A 15,770-nucleotide genomic window follows, 5' to 3' on the forward strand; every position below is an offset into this window, starting at 1 on the left:
ATACATAAAATAATGTTCTTATTTATATATTATATACCACATATAAAATAAAATGATATATAAATAAGCATGTTATTAGAGTAAAATGTAATTAATATGCTTTAATGTATATTTTGTGTACCTTACAGGTTATATAGCAAGGTTTCTGGTTTGGGGCTTTGTTGGATTCCTGTGTGCCAACGTACATGTCTCTGTGTCTATGTGTGTATCTTGTTAAAGGAGCTGTTGTGGGTTTTTGGTCCAAGAGGGGGGTTTTCATTGGGGATGGACCTGACCAGGAGAAAGTGAACAGAGGTGAAGATGCCCCTTTCAAGCCATGAGCCAGAGACTTTGGGAGTTAGCTGTGGCTTGTGATTCGAATCAGGTTCCCCTTTTGTTCTTTAATATTTGTCCATGAACTTTATAATAAATGGTAAAGAAATTTTACAACAGTTTCTGTGGGGGTTTTTGGCTCTTTATTTTTTCCCTGTTCCTTTTTTCTCCCATTCAAATTTGTTTGTTTTCATTTTATCTTTTTAAAATTATTGTTGCTATTTAGATGCCTGTTTTATAGTGAGAGAGAGCAAGAAAGGGCGTGAATATGGGTGGTGGTGAGGATCTGGGAGGAGTCAGGGGAAAGTGAAACCCTAGTCAGAATATCTATCTATCTATCTGTCTATCTATCTATCTATCTATCTATCTATCTATCTATCTATCTATCGTGTGTGTGCACGCGCGTGTGTGTATACACATATATTTGCTTTTCAATAACAAAAAGGAAAAGCAAACAAATGACTAAACGAAACCAAACTAAGCCAAGCAGAAGAGAAGCCCTGGAGGAACAGTCCCCGACTATGGAGTGCGCCTCTGCAGTCTGCTACTCGCAGGTTCCTCCTTGGCTGGCAAAGACATTCATTTCTTCCCCTTTCAGGCTTTATTCTATTTTTAAAAAACTCCTGTTTATTCATTTATTGTGGTGTTTTATATACATGCATGTCTGTGTTCCCCTGGAACTGGAGTTACAGGGAGTTTGTCAGCTGCCATGTGGGTGCTGGGAATTGGATCTGGGTCCTCTGGAAGAACAGCCAGTGCTCTGATAGGTTTCATTATTCCAAATGCTTTTGATTAGAAAAATCATTTCACAGAACCAAATTATCAAAATTTATTTCTATTTTCCTATTATTTTAAATGATCTGTTTATTATTTAGGTCTTATACGGACAGGTTAGTAAATAAAATACTTGGGGACTTAGGTTTTATGCCTACAAACCTTTCCTGTCCCTCACAAGGAAACTGTAGCGGGTAGTACATACATACAATAGCCTATAACTCACTATGCCTTTGACAAACTCTGTAAGAAGCAGCTGGCAGACTGACTTGCAGTGTGAAGCACTACATGTTTAGATGCTGTACAGATCTATGTGCATTGACAAACATAGTTTGTCAATTACTCAAATTTCCTTCTTAGGCAGCATATGAGAGTTACAGTTCACGAATGAACAGCAACCTATCTTTTGTGATGTAAAAAATAACTTCACAATATGATAGGAGACTGATATCCTTCTGAGCTTGCCCAGTATTGGAGACTTTAATTCAGTGGTATATATAGGCTATAAATCCATACATACATATTTATAGGCTTACAAATATACAGATCCAAAAGAAGAGGACAAAACTACTGATGAACCAGCAAGAGGAGTACCCATTAACTGTATGAAAACTTAACTTATTGCTTTTGGAATATTTGCGCCTTGTCTACAATTTAAATAAAATAGATTTCATTTATGATACTGCATGATATTACAATTTCCTAATTTTTAAAATGTTCATTAAACTACCACGACAACTCACAACCGTGGTTGTAACAAGCACCGTACCTGCAGGTGTGGTCGTCACTCACACTGGCAATCTCATGGCCTTCCTTGGGGTGGAACACCAGGTCATTGATGAAATCTGAGTGGCCCTCCAAAACCTGGGGGAGAAAGAGCATTAGGGAAGCATGGCCACCGTCTACAATCTCCGTATAGAATGCTTTCACTTTGTAATTTTTCCCTCTTTTTTTTTTTTGGTTTTTCGAGACAGGGTTTCTCTGTGGTTTTGGAGCCTGTCCTGGAACTAGCTCTTGTAGACCAGGCTGGTCTCGAACTCATAGAGATCCGATCTGCCTGCCTCTGTCTCCCGAGTGCTGGGATTTTTTTTTTTTTTTAAGGTTTTTCCGAGACAGGGTTTCTCTGTGTAGTTCTAACTGTCCTTGAACTCTGTAGACCAGGCTGGCCTTGAACTCAGAGATCTGCTTCTGCCTCTTGAGTGCTGGGATTAAAGGCGTGCACCACCACAGCCCAGAATACTTCTCTATAAATATATTTTAAGAAAGCTGCCATTTTAACAGTATGTTTTATATAGCCACTCTCCTAGAGAGTTGCATTGGAAAGAAGTCAATCATTCAACACAGTCCCTTTGCTAGTATGTATTTCTTATAGAAACATACTAATTTTAACTGCATCTGTTCTCAGAGCATCTCTGTGCTGTTATTACTTAAAGCTCAAATAAAAACTGAAGCGGTAAAAACATTTTGGGCTTCCTGAGACATAGTCCTTCTAGGCTTCTTCTCGTGGATCAGTTGCTTTACACACTACAATCACCTAGCAAATATACGCAATGTCAAGTTCACCTCTAATGTGTGCAGTCGTTTGTCCAATGGCAACGACAGCACCGGAGGCAGCTAACACTACAAGCCCACAGCCACAGCCAACACAAAAGTCCTCTTCTGGCCCTTGAGGGAACAACTGGAAACTTGCAATGACCATTATTATTCTATAAGTACAATTTCAATTCATCATGAGAGCCACTTACTATTAATAGAATATATCTATATTTCTTTATACAGACACACACACCACGCAGCTTACTATGTATAAAGCATTAGTCTGAAGGTCTTACATAAATTAGCTCACTCAGTATCTATAACCCAGAGGCAGGTGCTAGACCCCAAACTTATCAGTAACAGTAGAGTCCCTGCAGGCAGGACTGAGCTTTGAAGGCAGGGAGTGTGACTCTGGAATCTACTGTCTTTTTTTTTTTTTTTAAACTTTCTTTTTATTTATTCTTTGTGTTTTTTACATCAAGCCTCCTGATCCCAACCATCTCTCCTGAAAATAATATAAAATAATGACTTAGAGAAAAAGGGGGAAAATGGAAGGAGGGGGTCTCATCACGGAAGCTGCAGTGTGACACAGTGAGTCAGTCACACAGTAAACTTTATCCATACATTGTTACACGCAGGCATTCATTTCCAAGAACAAGGGGTCTGGTTCGAGGCCCCTTTCCTCTGCCGCACTATCAACGCTTGGCTCCCGCTGGGATTCCTCCTGGACATCCGGCTGTACCCGGTGTTGCTGCACCTACTTTCCTAAGGAGATCTGCGTTTAGTTTTCTAAAAATCAACTTAAATCTTTCCCAACTTTATTGAGGCTTCTTACATTTATTTAAGGAGTAAGCTCATGCTGTACAGATTATAGCAACAGAGCTAGCCTGCCCACAGGAAGTTGTTAGACATACTTGTCTCACTTTCCTTATGTGGACTGTGGGAACACCTAGGGCCTATGCCCTCAGCAAATTTTAAGAATGCCGTATGCTATTTTTCATTTTTGTAGTTATCGATGCTTACATCATGCTCATTCTCCTTTCCTCTCCACTCTGTCACCCTGCCTGGACTACTCTACACTCAACATTTGTCTCCTGAAGCTATATGTCATTCCACCCACACTACATCCACATGTAAACCCCTCTCTTGCTGGCTGTTCCTAGCATCTCTAAGTGCTATGTTTACTAACTAGCTCCTTCTAACAGTCCAGCTACTAGGGTGTATAATACAGTAAATGAAACCTAAATTGCAGACTTTGAAGAGAGGGCGAATCATAACCACGAGCTTGACGGGATCTTGAACTAAGACACAGGCCTTTGGACGGAAGGGAGAAGACCTTCCCCCAGAGTGCCTGCACCGGGTGTAAATGGTCCCAGGAAGAACCAGGGCTGCTTGTCAGCCTGCCTTCACTTCTGGCTGCTGTGCCCTATTCTTTGCTGACAGCACATTGCCCATGCACTGAGACACTGGCCCTGCTGAGCTTCTGAATTCACTGAGTCGCCAGCCCATTCAGCACGTCAACTGCCACTGCCAGATGACCCAGTTCCTATTAGTAATGCCAGTCAAGCCAATATCCACTTTTATAATATGTATTCATTCTACTGCTTTTGTTCCTCTAAAGAATTCTTGATTAATCCAATAGCCATTAAAAGGTCATCTTAAATCATAAGTACAATTTAATAAGCAAAGAAAATAAACATACTTTAACATATCAATTTATTGTAGTTGTCAATATACCTTATATTCATTTTTATCTTGAAGATCTGAAGTAAATAATCTAATCTTCATATCAGCAGCTGAAGTACAAAATCTGAAGAAAAAAAAACAAACAAACCGATTTTTAGCCTTTGGAAATTAAAGGTTTCTTCCTATGCCACCTTGGCTTCTAAGTCATCAAATCTTGTCATAACTCATGACGCTTTTTCGGATCAGTGGTGGTTGAGGGCAGGGGTTACTGCAGTTTGCACTAAAAATATTACAGCCATTAAAGAAAGTAGGAGACAAAGCCAATGTCTGGAACACATAAAATCTTAGTAGTCTGGATTTGTGTCTCCAACTATTAACACAGAATTTCATGTTAAGCCAGCACAGAACGCCTCACATTCTCTACTGCTCTCTGAGTTTTTGCTACTTTAGGGCTTACAAGTCATCCTTTAAGAAAAGCAGACAACCTCAGAGACATGAACCAAGATGAGTAATCTGTTCTCAACTACTGTGAGTGAAAAACAAGCGGGATCAGAAGGGCAGCGAGTCAGGAGAGGACAACAAACAAACACAGCACACTGCGTTACCAATGAGAACTTCTTAAATACAAACTAAAACTCAACAGCGAGATTCTAAGCCATACCTTAGCCATTTACAGAGCCCACGATGTAGTCAAAAAGAAAATTCTATTCATTTCAAAATACTCTTAAAAAACAAAGCAAAAATAGATCATATGACCATAATCATATACAATTATATACGAGTCAGGGTACCAACTTGTTGGCTTCTCTTAGCTCTACTGGATGAAGAACTGTCTTGAGGAAGATATTAAATATATAAATATTAGTAAGAGCCAATGAATGAGCAAGTCTGTGTTGTAACTGCTGCCACAGAACAGCAAGAGGTCTCCACATAGTCATCCTAATTATGAAGCACTGGCTTGGAGTGTCACCACTCATGAAGAACATGTACATATCTAAGTAACACAACATGGTTTTCTTCTTTCACTATGGAAGTACAAGGGTGACACTGAGCAGACGGGACACCGACATTGTGGCTGAGAAACCACTGCGCCAGTGTTTGCTTCGATGAAGTAGTTACAATTCTCAGTGTATTTTCAAACTGCTTGTCAGACGGTCTGGTCTGAATTTTACTTCTATATTTTTTAAAGTAGTTGCCAACAAACATAGATGCTGCCAAAAAGTGATGACATGAATGGCCGTGAACCACGGAGTATTTGTCTCGGAAAGATGGGATTTATAAAGTCTAGTTAAAAACAAAACAAACAAACAGAAAAAAAAAAACAGGCTGGTAAAGAGACATGATCAAATTCTTAAGCTGAGTGTCAGATGGCAACTCTGTGTACTCCATGTAAAATCTGGAAGGTAACATATCGTGTTGATGTCCTCTTTATCATCAGCTTGGCAGAATTTAGAATTGTCACGGAAACAAATTCACGGGCGGGCATGGCGGAAGGCACTCTAGACCATCAAATAAGCAAGGCTCCTTTCCATCATAACGCCAGTGCCCACTGTCTGCACCGTCACAGCGGTGCTGGTGACCGTGGTGTTCACTCTCTAAGTCACATCTGACGCACTAATTCCACTAATGACACCTAAAGCTGTACGCCAGCATCTGTACCCATGCACACACACAAACTGCACAAAAGTACATGCACTTACCAAAACTTTATAAGACTGTACTTAATATATTTTATCTTCGCTATGTGTACACGTATGTGTTGGTATGTAGGTGTGTGTTGGTGCCTGTGCAGGCTAGTGGTATCAGATCCCCCTGGAGCAGGAGTTGCAGGTGGCTGTCAGTCCCCTGAGAACTAAACTTGGGTTCTCTGCAAAAGCAGTATATGCTCTCAACTCGTGAGCTATCTCTTTGGCTCATTAAACTATACTAAGAGCTCACGGTTTCATTAGATATAAGTTGTCCCTTAATTAAAATTTTAAGTTACTTCAATAATAGCTAACTTAAACTTATTAAATACTTTTTCCCCAAAAGACAAATCTTTAGGCTTTGCCCATTTGTAGGAACCAAGACCAGGGATTTGTAACACACCTTAAATAACCTAATAAAGTTTTAGCACACATCAATACTTGATTTTTCCCAAAAGTAATTCTTACTTTTTAAAAAATGCTTTCATCAGAACTGAAGCCCAGTGACCAAATTAGAGATTTATGTTCTCCTAAAAATGAGACTATGACCTTGGTTCACATTTGGGGTCAGAAAGGCTATACTACTGTTTCAGAAAATGTTATTTTAACAAAGAAGCACTTTGCTGTTTTTATAATTATTTTGTGTGTGCCTTGTACATACACACAATGGCGGTCTGTGTGGGTCACCGGACAACTTGAGGGAGTTGATTAGCTTTCCTTCCATCTGATGGCAGGTACGTTTACCTATTGTGCAATCTTGCTGGCTCTTAAATCATACTTTAATCAAAAGTGCAGACTCTGTGATGACTTTGACCAATTCTAATGAAACTCAGGTAGAGATTCATAGTTTGGACCACACACATGGTCAAGGCAATGGTCACAGTCACAAATCTAAATTGCAAAGATGATATGTAAAATTATTAAATAACAGCAAATATCTAATCACCCAATAGGCTGGGGGCATTTGGGGTCAATGGACACGAAGGCCATGAGTAATACTGCATGGGAATGTTAAAACTTACTTGATCACAGGAGGCAGAGAATCTAGTTTGGTTTCTGGGCTCCAGGCTATACCATCAACTCGGACTCCATGGTGAAATGTCCGTAGTGTTTTGTATTGAATTCCTTCAATATCTGCTTCTTCCTCCTAAATGTATACAGTAAATGTTTTAGTATGGAGACAAACGATGCTCTGAATTTCATCTCAATCAAAATTTAATGGAGGTATGCATATGCTTCTGAAGAGTGTAGAAGAAAACTAGATACTGAGAGCATACTAGTTTGTGGATTAAAAGGAATATTGGGGGCTTGAGATAAACATAACATAACATAAAGGTATGTTAGTGTGTGTCTAACATACAAGGCTCTAGGTTTGATTACTGGGGCTTGAGATGGAGTTTTAGTGTTTGTCTAACATAAAAGGCTCTAGGTTTGATTACTGGGGCTTGAGATGTATAGCTTTAGTGTTTGATTAATATGTACAAGGTCCTAGGTTTGATTACTGGGGCTTGAGATGGAATTTTAGTGTTTGATTAATATATACAAGACCCTAGGTTTGATCCCTAGCACCCCAGGGGGAGGGGCAAAAGAAATGTAAATGAACAAACAAAAACAGTTGTTAAGCCCAGTTACAAAGAAAGACAAAATACCTCTTAGGTAAAACAAAGCAGTAAATTTACTTTACCTAGGAAACGTAACATTGCCTAATAACTTTTTCAAAAATGAGATGGTATATGTAGCTTATCAAGTGATAGACAACTGAACACATACTTGAGTTTTTAACTATGTGGAGGATCCTTTGGATGACAGTTCAAGCTTCCACATCAGTGCTAATTTCCAGTGTTAATATGCATAAGACGTTGCAATGCACCTGTCCCATTAGAAGCCATGGACGGTGACTATAAAGGTATACTGGTTCAGAATTCTGGTATATAATAATAAATACTACATAGAAAATAATGAATGGCCACAAAAAAATCCCAAGCACATTTCCTGGGAGAAAGAAAGGCAATGAGGGAAGACACTTTGGGATCTTCCAAAATAGCTGCTAATCTCCCAATTCTTAGACTTCCGAGGATCTATTTTATGTATTTCTTTACACACTTCAGAGAACACTCTCCCTTGTGTACTTGTGCTGAATCCCAGTAGATGAACTGGTTTTCCCAGGACAGCTTCTGAGATCCCAGCAAAGCCACTGCCCAGGCATCTTCCCCATGTCTCTTAAATTCAAACACCATTTGCAAGTAACTTTAAATTTCAGGTAAACTTAACAAAAAGATTTCCCACTAATTGAAGAAATGGATAGAAATACACTTAGTGGGAAAAGGGACCTGACAAGTTTTACTACTTCATAATTTGCGTGCATCACAACCGCTCAGCTAACAGACGCGCAGGCAGCAGCCACCACGCAGCTGAAAGTGAAGTCCAGCAGCCCAATCGCAGCTGACTGCAGACTGACTTAGCTCTATTTTTCCATACTTGACAAATCTAAAAATGAATTTTTATATAAAAACACACATTATTTTGCTACTGTAACGAGAGTGATGAAAAGCAGGTCCTGTATTTGTCACTCAAATTAGATATGGAATTACTGAGCGGCCAGAGGGATGGTGAAATCACGGGGCTGCACAGACTGAGCTTTATGTATCACCAGCAAGCCTTGCCCTGCCCCGGCAGGACTGTCTCTTACCGAGCAGCCGATGAAAGGCACAGTGTGTGTGGTATAGACAGAGATGAATGAACTTTCTGGTTCAGTCCGGGGTGTGGGCAGTATTGTATAGGCAGGAAATTAGAGCCCTTGGAAAACTTGCTGTAATAGAAATGGTTACACAAGGCTCCAGCAATGTGAGGCTGAGGAACAGCCCCCTCGGTGGAAGGGCTATTAAAGGATCTGAAAGTGGCAGGCTTTCCACCACACCCATTTAGAGCCACGTTCAGAATTTCAGGTAAATTAAGGCTGGTGTATCTAATGCAACTCTTATTTAGTGCTTTCATTTTTATTGAAACATCTGAAAAAATATTAAAAAAAGAATAGCTCTCTGAACACTTCCAATGAGAAAGAAAGGACTGCTTTGGGAGAAGCAGATTCAGCAGTAGATAGGGCTATTAGTGCTCTTAGCATTAAGCCGGACTGTCTCCATGTAAATTCTACTTAATGCCCTAGTCCTGTTTCTGGAAGTGTAGAGAATAAGCTTAGTTTAGTGATGGCAACCCTTGCTGTAGCCATTTCTAATAGGTGAACACATTCAGAGCATAATTTAGCGCCAGTCTTGAAGCAACAGCTGCAAACAAACGGAGGTGATACGTCAAACTCTGCCAGTCCAATACCACTTCCATGAGTTTTAAACAATTCTAATAAGGCTCTGACACTTGTTTTCAAATACATGATCTCCTTTTAATCAGAGTACAATGCTGAGAAATAAAGATTATTATATAAAATATTATCAATTTATAGAGAACTGTGCTGTCTGATAAGGTAGCTAGTAGCCACATAGAACCTAAAACATTTGAAATGCAGCTAGCATGTATACTTACTTTATAAGGTATAAAATATATACAAAGATCTCTATTAACATATCAACTATAATTATATTATTTTTTAATTGACTTATGTTATTATTTTGATTACATATGAAATATTTTAGTTACCTTAGTAGAATGTTGAGAGTTAATCCGACCTTTTATTTTTATTGTCTGGGAATGTGTGTAGATGTGTACAAGCTGGAGCCAGAGGACAACGTTTAGGAGTTGGTTCTTTTTCCCACCACATGGATTGCAGGGATTGAACTTAGGTCACAAGGCTTGGCAAGTGCCTTCCCCACTGAACTATCTTGTGGCCCTACTCTTATGTTATTACCGCAACATTTAAACTTCTATTTGTGGCTCATGTTATATCCTAACTGGATATAGTATTGAATTCGCTCTGCTTGGTTCCCCATTGTGTTGACTCGGGTTAATATTCAGGTGGCTAAAATTTCTGAGTCCTAATTCTCCCTTCCCAGTTCTAAGTCTATTGTCTTAAGACTTATAGTCTTCTTTATTAAATTTTTGCTTGTTTGAGTTGGTCCAATCTTTTAAACAATGTTTGGATCTGAACACAAGAGTTTGGCATACAAGTGGAACTCAATAAATACTTGTTAAATGAAGTTGGTTATCCAAAGGATTAAGGTATCTTTGTTTCATTTTCTCCACAAAAACAATGTACTCGCCTAGATCAACGTTCTCATTCAAGCCCCACTAGAGACGTCTTTATTACTCAGGAGTGAATGAGCTGCGAAACTTTATCCTCATTCGGTCATTTAGAAACGAGGCTTTTACAAGAGCACTGATTTAAGATCTCTTTGGGGATAAGGTCTTTACCAATTTTTATTTCTGAATTTCCTGGCCCTTAGTGCTCACACATTTGGACAAATGTCTAACAATCAACAAGTCTACCATTTCGACCCGCATTTCTGGATCCTTCTGAGGACGGCATGAGATTCTGAAATGCTTCTGCTCAAACTCCAAACCTTCTGGACTCAGCCTTTCCTGACAATCTTATTGTTTCTAACAGGCATGGGGAAATTGGTTCCATTTATATAAATTTTCTTACAAGATATGAAATTGGGTGATACCACACTTAAAGGCTCTAGGGTGAGAGAATGGGAATGTTCAATAGTATCTGAATAGATACACGAGAACTGTAGTTTCTTTTCAGTCTCCAAGGGCAAACTAATGAAAATAAATCCTTCAGAACATTTGAACTATTGATTTAATTTCAATAGAAACAGAATGGGTTTGATGGAAGGAAAGAACAGGGTTTAGAAAGAGATCTAAATCTTGTTCTCATTTCTTAGTTATGTAATCCCCTAAGACAGAATGGAAACTATTCTCTTCTGGAATGGAAAGGCCAGTGGTTCTTAGCTCCACCTCTGTGTTCATTACGGGTAGGAGAACAGAAAGCCCCACTGGTTTTTCCTTAGATAACTTGGAAGACCTACTTTGTAGCTCTCACAGGTCTGAGGATCAATAAAGACAAGCCTTCTGAACCATACAAATACTTCGTGCATCTCCCTTCTCGTTTTCCTTTCTCCTCGTTACCTATTTTCTTTTTTTCTTCTCCTGATATTTTTTCCTTTCTCTCTTTCTTCCAGCATTTCCTAACTGAATTTAAACTAGAAGAAAATATATTTATCAGTATTTGGAAACACAATTCTGTGTCTGCATCTATTAATTCAGGAAGCACTGACAGTAATTAGGGGAAACACAATCCCACCATATGAATTTTTATCTGCTTTTCTGTAGATCAGTGGCCCACATTAGAGAAAGTTTAATAAACCTTCCTTAAGATAATGCTACATTATCACATGAATCACATGACTTGTGATTCTGACAGTCCAGTTGAACTTAGGTCAAGGGTCATAAAAATATAGTTCTGTAAACATTACTTTGGTAAACAAAGAATTGCAGAAATTCCAGAGGGTTGAATCCTCCTTGCTGAGTGTTTACTATATGTAACCTCGGTTTCCTGTGAGAAAACACGGTATGGGGTCTCTTAGGAGCAATTTTCCTTTGATGATTAAATATGAGAGCATGGCTGTCATTACTGTCCCTCTCGACCACAACTAAAACTCACATACAGGTTACAATGTGTCAAATGTTCTATGGGAAACTTACATGCATTCACTCCCTACCCCTCACAAACCGTACTGGACATCATATTCCTCACATCTAGAGAAGAGAGGTTAATTATCTAATGAAGGTTTAATAAGTCAATGTCTAGGCAATGTGGCTGCAGAGTTCAGAGCTACGAACGGCCTGCTGTAGACGCAATCACACACTTTGCTATTCTACTTGTACACTGCAGATACAGAAAGTGTGAAAGCAAATCCATAGGAAAGACGAATATTACAAAAGCTACAGATTCTTTCAGAGAAATTTTCTTTAGAATTTCAACGTAACCCTGTTTCCTACAACACATTATAATGCAGGGAAAGTGAACCGGACTGCATTTAATTGGACGCTTTAATACATGTGTGTGTGTTCAGTTACATCATACCCTTTATGAACATATAATATATAAGAATATTCCACTAGTAATCATTGGGTTAAGAAGCGCTTCATACTTTTTATTTTGCCATCTACGTAATGTGTACACAAGTCTCAATCATTGCAACTGGGAGAGCCTTTCTCTGTGGACCGTCAAGTCATTTTTTTAAGCGCAACACAATTCTAAAGTTTAGCCTTGGTTTGTGTATTCTGTAATTGATAAAACACCTCCACCATCGCTCCTTGCAGTCTGTAGACTAACCTGAAACGTGCACAGGCCAATGACCACGTAATTACTGCCACCATACGCAATTAGGTTTCCCGAGTCCCCACTCTCAAAGGGATTAAATTCTACCACATGGACATAGTCTTCACAGTCCACTGTGTAGGCGGCATTTCTTGTCGCATCCTGTTTCATCTTGGATGAAGTTCTGAGGATCAAACAGCCTTCGATTGACTGTCGCAAATGTCGGCTAGAAACAAAATGAAACAGTGTTAGTTTTCCAAGGGAGGAATCAAAATAAGGCTAGGCATTGCAACACCTGGGGCAGCGTAAAAGAGAATTCTGCTTATATTAACAAACACACATGTTCAGCACCTGAAGGTTGAATAATTTTAATAAAAATAGATTCCTAAAATTATCCTGTAGCAGAGATACAGCACTATCTGTAGTTGGCATGCTTTGCATTTTACTGACATCATGACACCTAAGAGTCCCATAAAAGCTGGAACTACCAATAGTTCCCATTTTGCCTAAGATCTTGCCAAGTGGAGAAACGGGGAAAGACTTATGCCTAGAAGCTAGAGAAAACACAGATACACACATTTGCCTTTTTTTTTTTTTTTTTTTTTTTTTTCGAGACAGGGTTTCTCTGTGGCTTTGGAGCCTGTCCTGGAACTAGCTCTGTAGACCAGGCTGGTCTCGAACTCACAGAGATCCGCCTGCTTCTGCCTCCCGAGTGCTGGGATTAAAGGCGTGCGCCACCATCGCCCGGCTGCCTTTCTTAAGACTATGCTATAATATTTCTTTTAATTATATGACTTTTAATATTCCAGTTTGACAGTCTAACCAAATTCCCATACAGTGTGGGGTGAACTGGAAACGCCTACCCCTGCCTAAAGAGACAAGGAGTAGAAGAGCCTAGAAGGATATTATGGTCTAGGAATGTTACGAATCAACGTGAACCCACGCACTAAAATGAGCAGATATGAAACACAGGACCTGAGGTAACGTGAGAGATCCATGCTATAACGCTAGCCAAAAGGCTCAACGTATCTGTAACGGGACAGGTAGCGGGCACTGAATAGCATCCCCACAAGAGAATAACTTTAATTTGCTGTTGATTAAGACGAGGTGTCATTCTAGGCTCAGAACAAACACATTAAATATCTTTCTAGTATCTACAGAGATGCAGATGAGACCTCCCCTCAGGGAGCTTATATATCAATAATAACCTTAATAAATGAGCATTCCAGTCTGGACACGTGTTACGGGTGAACACAGACGTCTATAGAGCAGAGAGAAAATAGGACGTGCAAGAGATTCGCAGGCCGGACTGGAAGGCGACCCCTCCCACACCTCCAAGTCTCTAAAGCCTGGGGTCGACATTCTCAGGGCCCGCCTAGGAGATCCAGTCCCCCACGGGTGTTCCCCCCCGACGCCTCTCCGGAGACAACCCACGCCCACCCCGCGGTACACAGGGAAGAGCTCCGGGGAGCAGGGCAGGGTCCCTGGGGGAGCGTCACGGGCTAGCGGCCCCCGACCACGCCATGCTCTCTACCTACGCACCGAAGGCTGGGAGGGCGACCTGGGCACAGCTTCCTGGCTCTGGGCGGGGCCGGCGCTCGCCGGTTCAGCTTCCGGGTCGGAGGGCGAGCGCGACGATTGGTTCCTGAGTCCGGCCGCGAGATTTGAAAGGCACGCCGAGGCCATTCAAACGTCCGCCCCGTCTGGTGTCCCGGCTGCGCTGCTCCTCCTTTGGCTCGCACCCATCTGGGCTTCCCGAAGTAGGTGAACCTCGCCTTTTCTCTGCCCTTCGGTCCCATTGCGCGTGGTCATTCAGGCTGCTGCTTCGCGAAGGCGATTCGGGTGACCGCGGGATTGCCTCGTCGTCAGGCAGCGGCGTCGTCTGGGCAGTGGCTGCGCCCTGACTTCACAGGGTTCTGTGCGGAAGGACCCGGGAGGTCGCGAGGGCTTGACTTGTTTGTAGCTGGGCAGCATGAAGGCCGTCCAGATCTGCTGGCAGTCCGGTCACACGCCCTGTGCAGATCCCCACGTCCAGAGTGTGTGTCAGCTGTTGCATCCTTCAGAGGGACCTTTCAGGACCGGACTAGGAGGGGAACAGTACCAGCTGTCATCCCTTTTATGCAGTGTTTTCTAAGTGCTGGCAATAAGAAAGTTGTATATTGCTTTGCTTCACTGATGCCTCGGAATCCTTTTTAAGTAGAAATGCCCGTCTCCGTGGACGTGAAGAAATGTACGCTCATCGCGGTGGATGTGGTGGCAGGGATGCTGGGCCGTGAGGCGCTCTCCAGGGACAATTCCCCGTCTCAGAATTTCTGCTTTAGTTCACCCTGAATCCAGATTTTGAAACGAGAGTTTATTACTTCTGCCACCTTCTATCTCCTTCATCCTCCCCTCGCCCTTCTTGGCTCACTCCTCTGTAGAGGGACCCTTTACATTCAGTTTCCATAGTCAGTGTCTCATTGATTCTTCACAACGGCTGGGAGGTAAGAGCAGGGGGTGAGGCAGCGCCCTGCTTCCCACGTGATAAGACATCTACCGGGGCAGCCAGGTCCAGACCGAATGTAGGCTTAGGCACCAGGGGGAGAGCTGGGGCGACACTAGAGGTTGGCAGGCCAGCTGCAGGGCCTATTTGTGAATAGCCGGTTCCAGAGCTAAACATTGCTTTTACGTGTTTAAATGGTCGGCGAAAAAAAATTGAAGGAGAAAAATTTTGTGACTTCTGAAGATTATATGAAACAGGTTTTGGTGTCCAAAAATAAAAGAAATTTTAGTGGGGTCCAGCTATGTTTCTTTGTCTATGCATTATTCCTGGCTGCCTTGCTATGACAAGGCCAAGGACAAGGTTGTGAGACAGATTGTATGGCCTGAATGGCTCACATATTTAGTGTTTCCCTCCTTCCAAAAAGTAATAGCCTCCCAGATGAGACTTTTGGCTTTCTGACACTGGTTGTAAGGCTCTTTCAATTTTAACTCAAAACAACTTAACAACCCATGATGCACGATCATAACTAATGTGACTGGCATTGCTACAAAAGTATTAGATGTAGTTGTGTCTTTTACTTCTCCCAAAACTTTGGGAGGTAGGAACTTTTTGTGTCTTCGCTGCAAGGAAGTTGGGGCATAGAGAAGGGGTATAAGTTGCTAAGATCTCATAACTTAGTAGACGATAGAGTCAGGGATTTGATCTAGTTCTGGGTGATTTTGATAGAAAGCTAAACCTTAAAGTAATGCCAATAGGTAGTCTTCTACCAAAAATTTACTTCAGGCAAACTAATCATACCACTGTTGACAGCTCATGTTTTTATTACTTCTTCACTTTCTGTTTGTTAAGAGATATGTGTGTTATTTTTAAGAGGAGGGAAGCTCCCAGCAATGAAGATTACTGGTTATGGTCATCTGCCGTCTGTTTAAATTGCTTCGCAGATTATAATGTATTGTTTCACAAGTCGGACAGGTCTGAGCTACCCACATCTGTATTGCTGCACTAGTCACAGCCAGGTCAC

At 41.1% G+C, this 15,770-nt stretch overlaps 2 protein-coding genes across 5 annotated transcripts in view; one reads left to right on the top strand and one right to left on the bottom strand.

The window, feature by feature from the left end:
- The window catches only part of Nup37 (nucleoporin 37), a 31,873-nt gene extending 17,984 nt beyond the window's left edge, over positions 1-13,889 (bottom strand). The window contains exons 1-5 of one of the 2 annotated variants that reach the window (XM_050145756.1): positions 13,810-13,889; positions 12,283-12,493; positions 7,016-7,140; positions 4,360-4,432; positions 1,856-1,950 (exon numbers count right to left, since the gene is read on the bottom strand). In XM_050145756.1, coding sequence (XP_050001713.1) covers positions 1,856-1,950; positions 4,360-4,432; positions 7,016-7,140; positions 12,283-12,438 — 449 coding nt within the window. In that variant the 5' untranslated portion in view covers positions 12,439-12,493; positions 13,810-13,889. Of the gene's footprint in view, positions 1-1,855; positions 1,951-4,359; positions 4,433-7,015; positions 7,141-12,282; positions 12,494-13,475; positions 13,779-13,809 lie in introns of those variants that run through there. The other variant, XM_050145757.1, reaches the window with a different exon arrangement.
- Positions 13,890-13,950: 61 nt separating this feature from the next.
- The window catches only part of Parpbp (PARP1 binding protein), a 40,901-nt gene continuing 39,081 nt past the window's right edge, over positions 13,951-15,770 (top strand). For all 3 annotated transcript variants that reach the window (XM_050145751.1, XM_050145752.1, XM_050145754.1), the window contains exon 1: positions 13,951-14,027. The gene's annotated coding sequence lies outside the window, so the exon portion shown is untranslated. The remainder of the gene's footprint in view (positions 14,028-15,770) is intronic.

This window comes from Alexandromys fortis, unplaced genomic scaffold, assembly GCF_014885135.2.
Source record: "Alexandromys fortis isolate MF-2015 unplaced genomic scaffold, M_Fortis_MF-2015_v1.1 scaffold_50, whole genome shotgun sequence".
Lineage (NCBI taxonomy): Eukaryota > Metazoa > Chordata > Mammalia > Rodentia > Cricetidae > Alexandromys > Alexandromys fortis.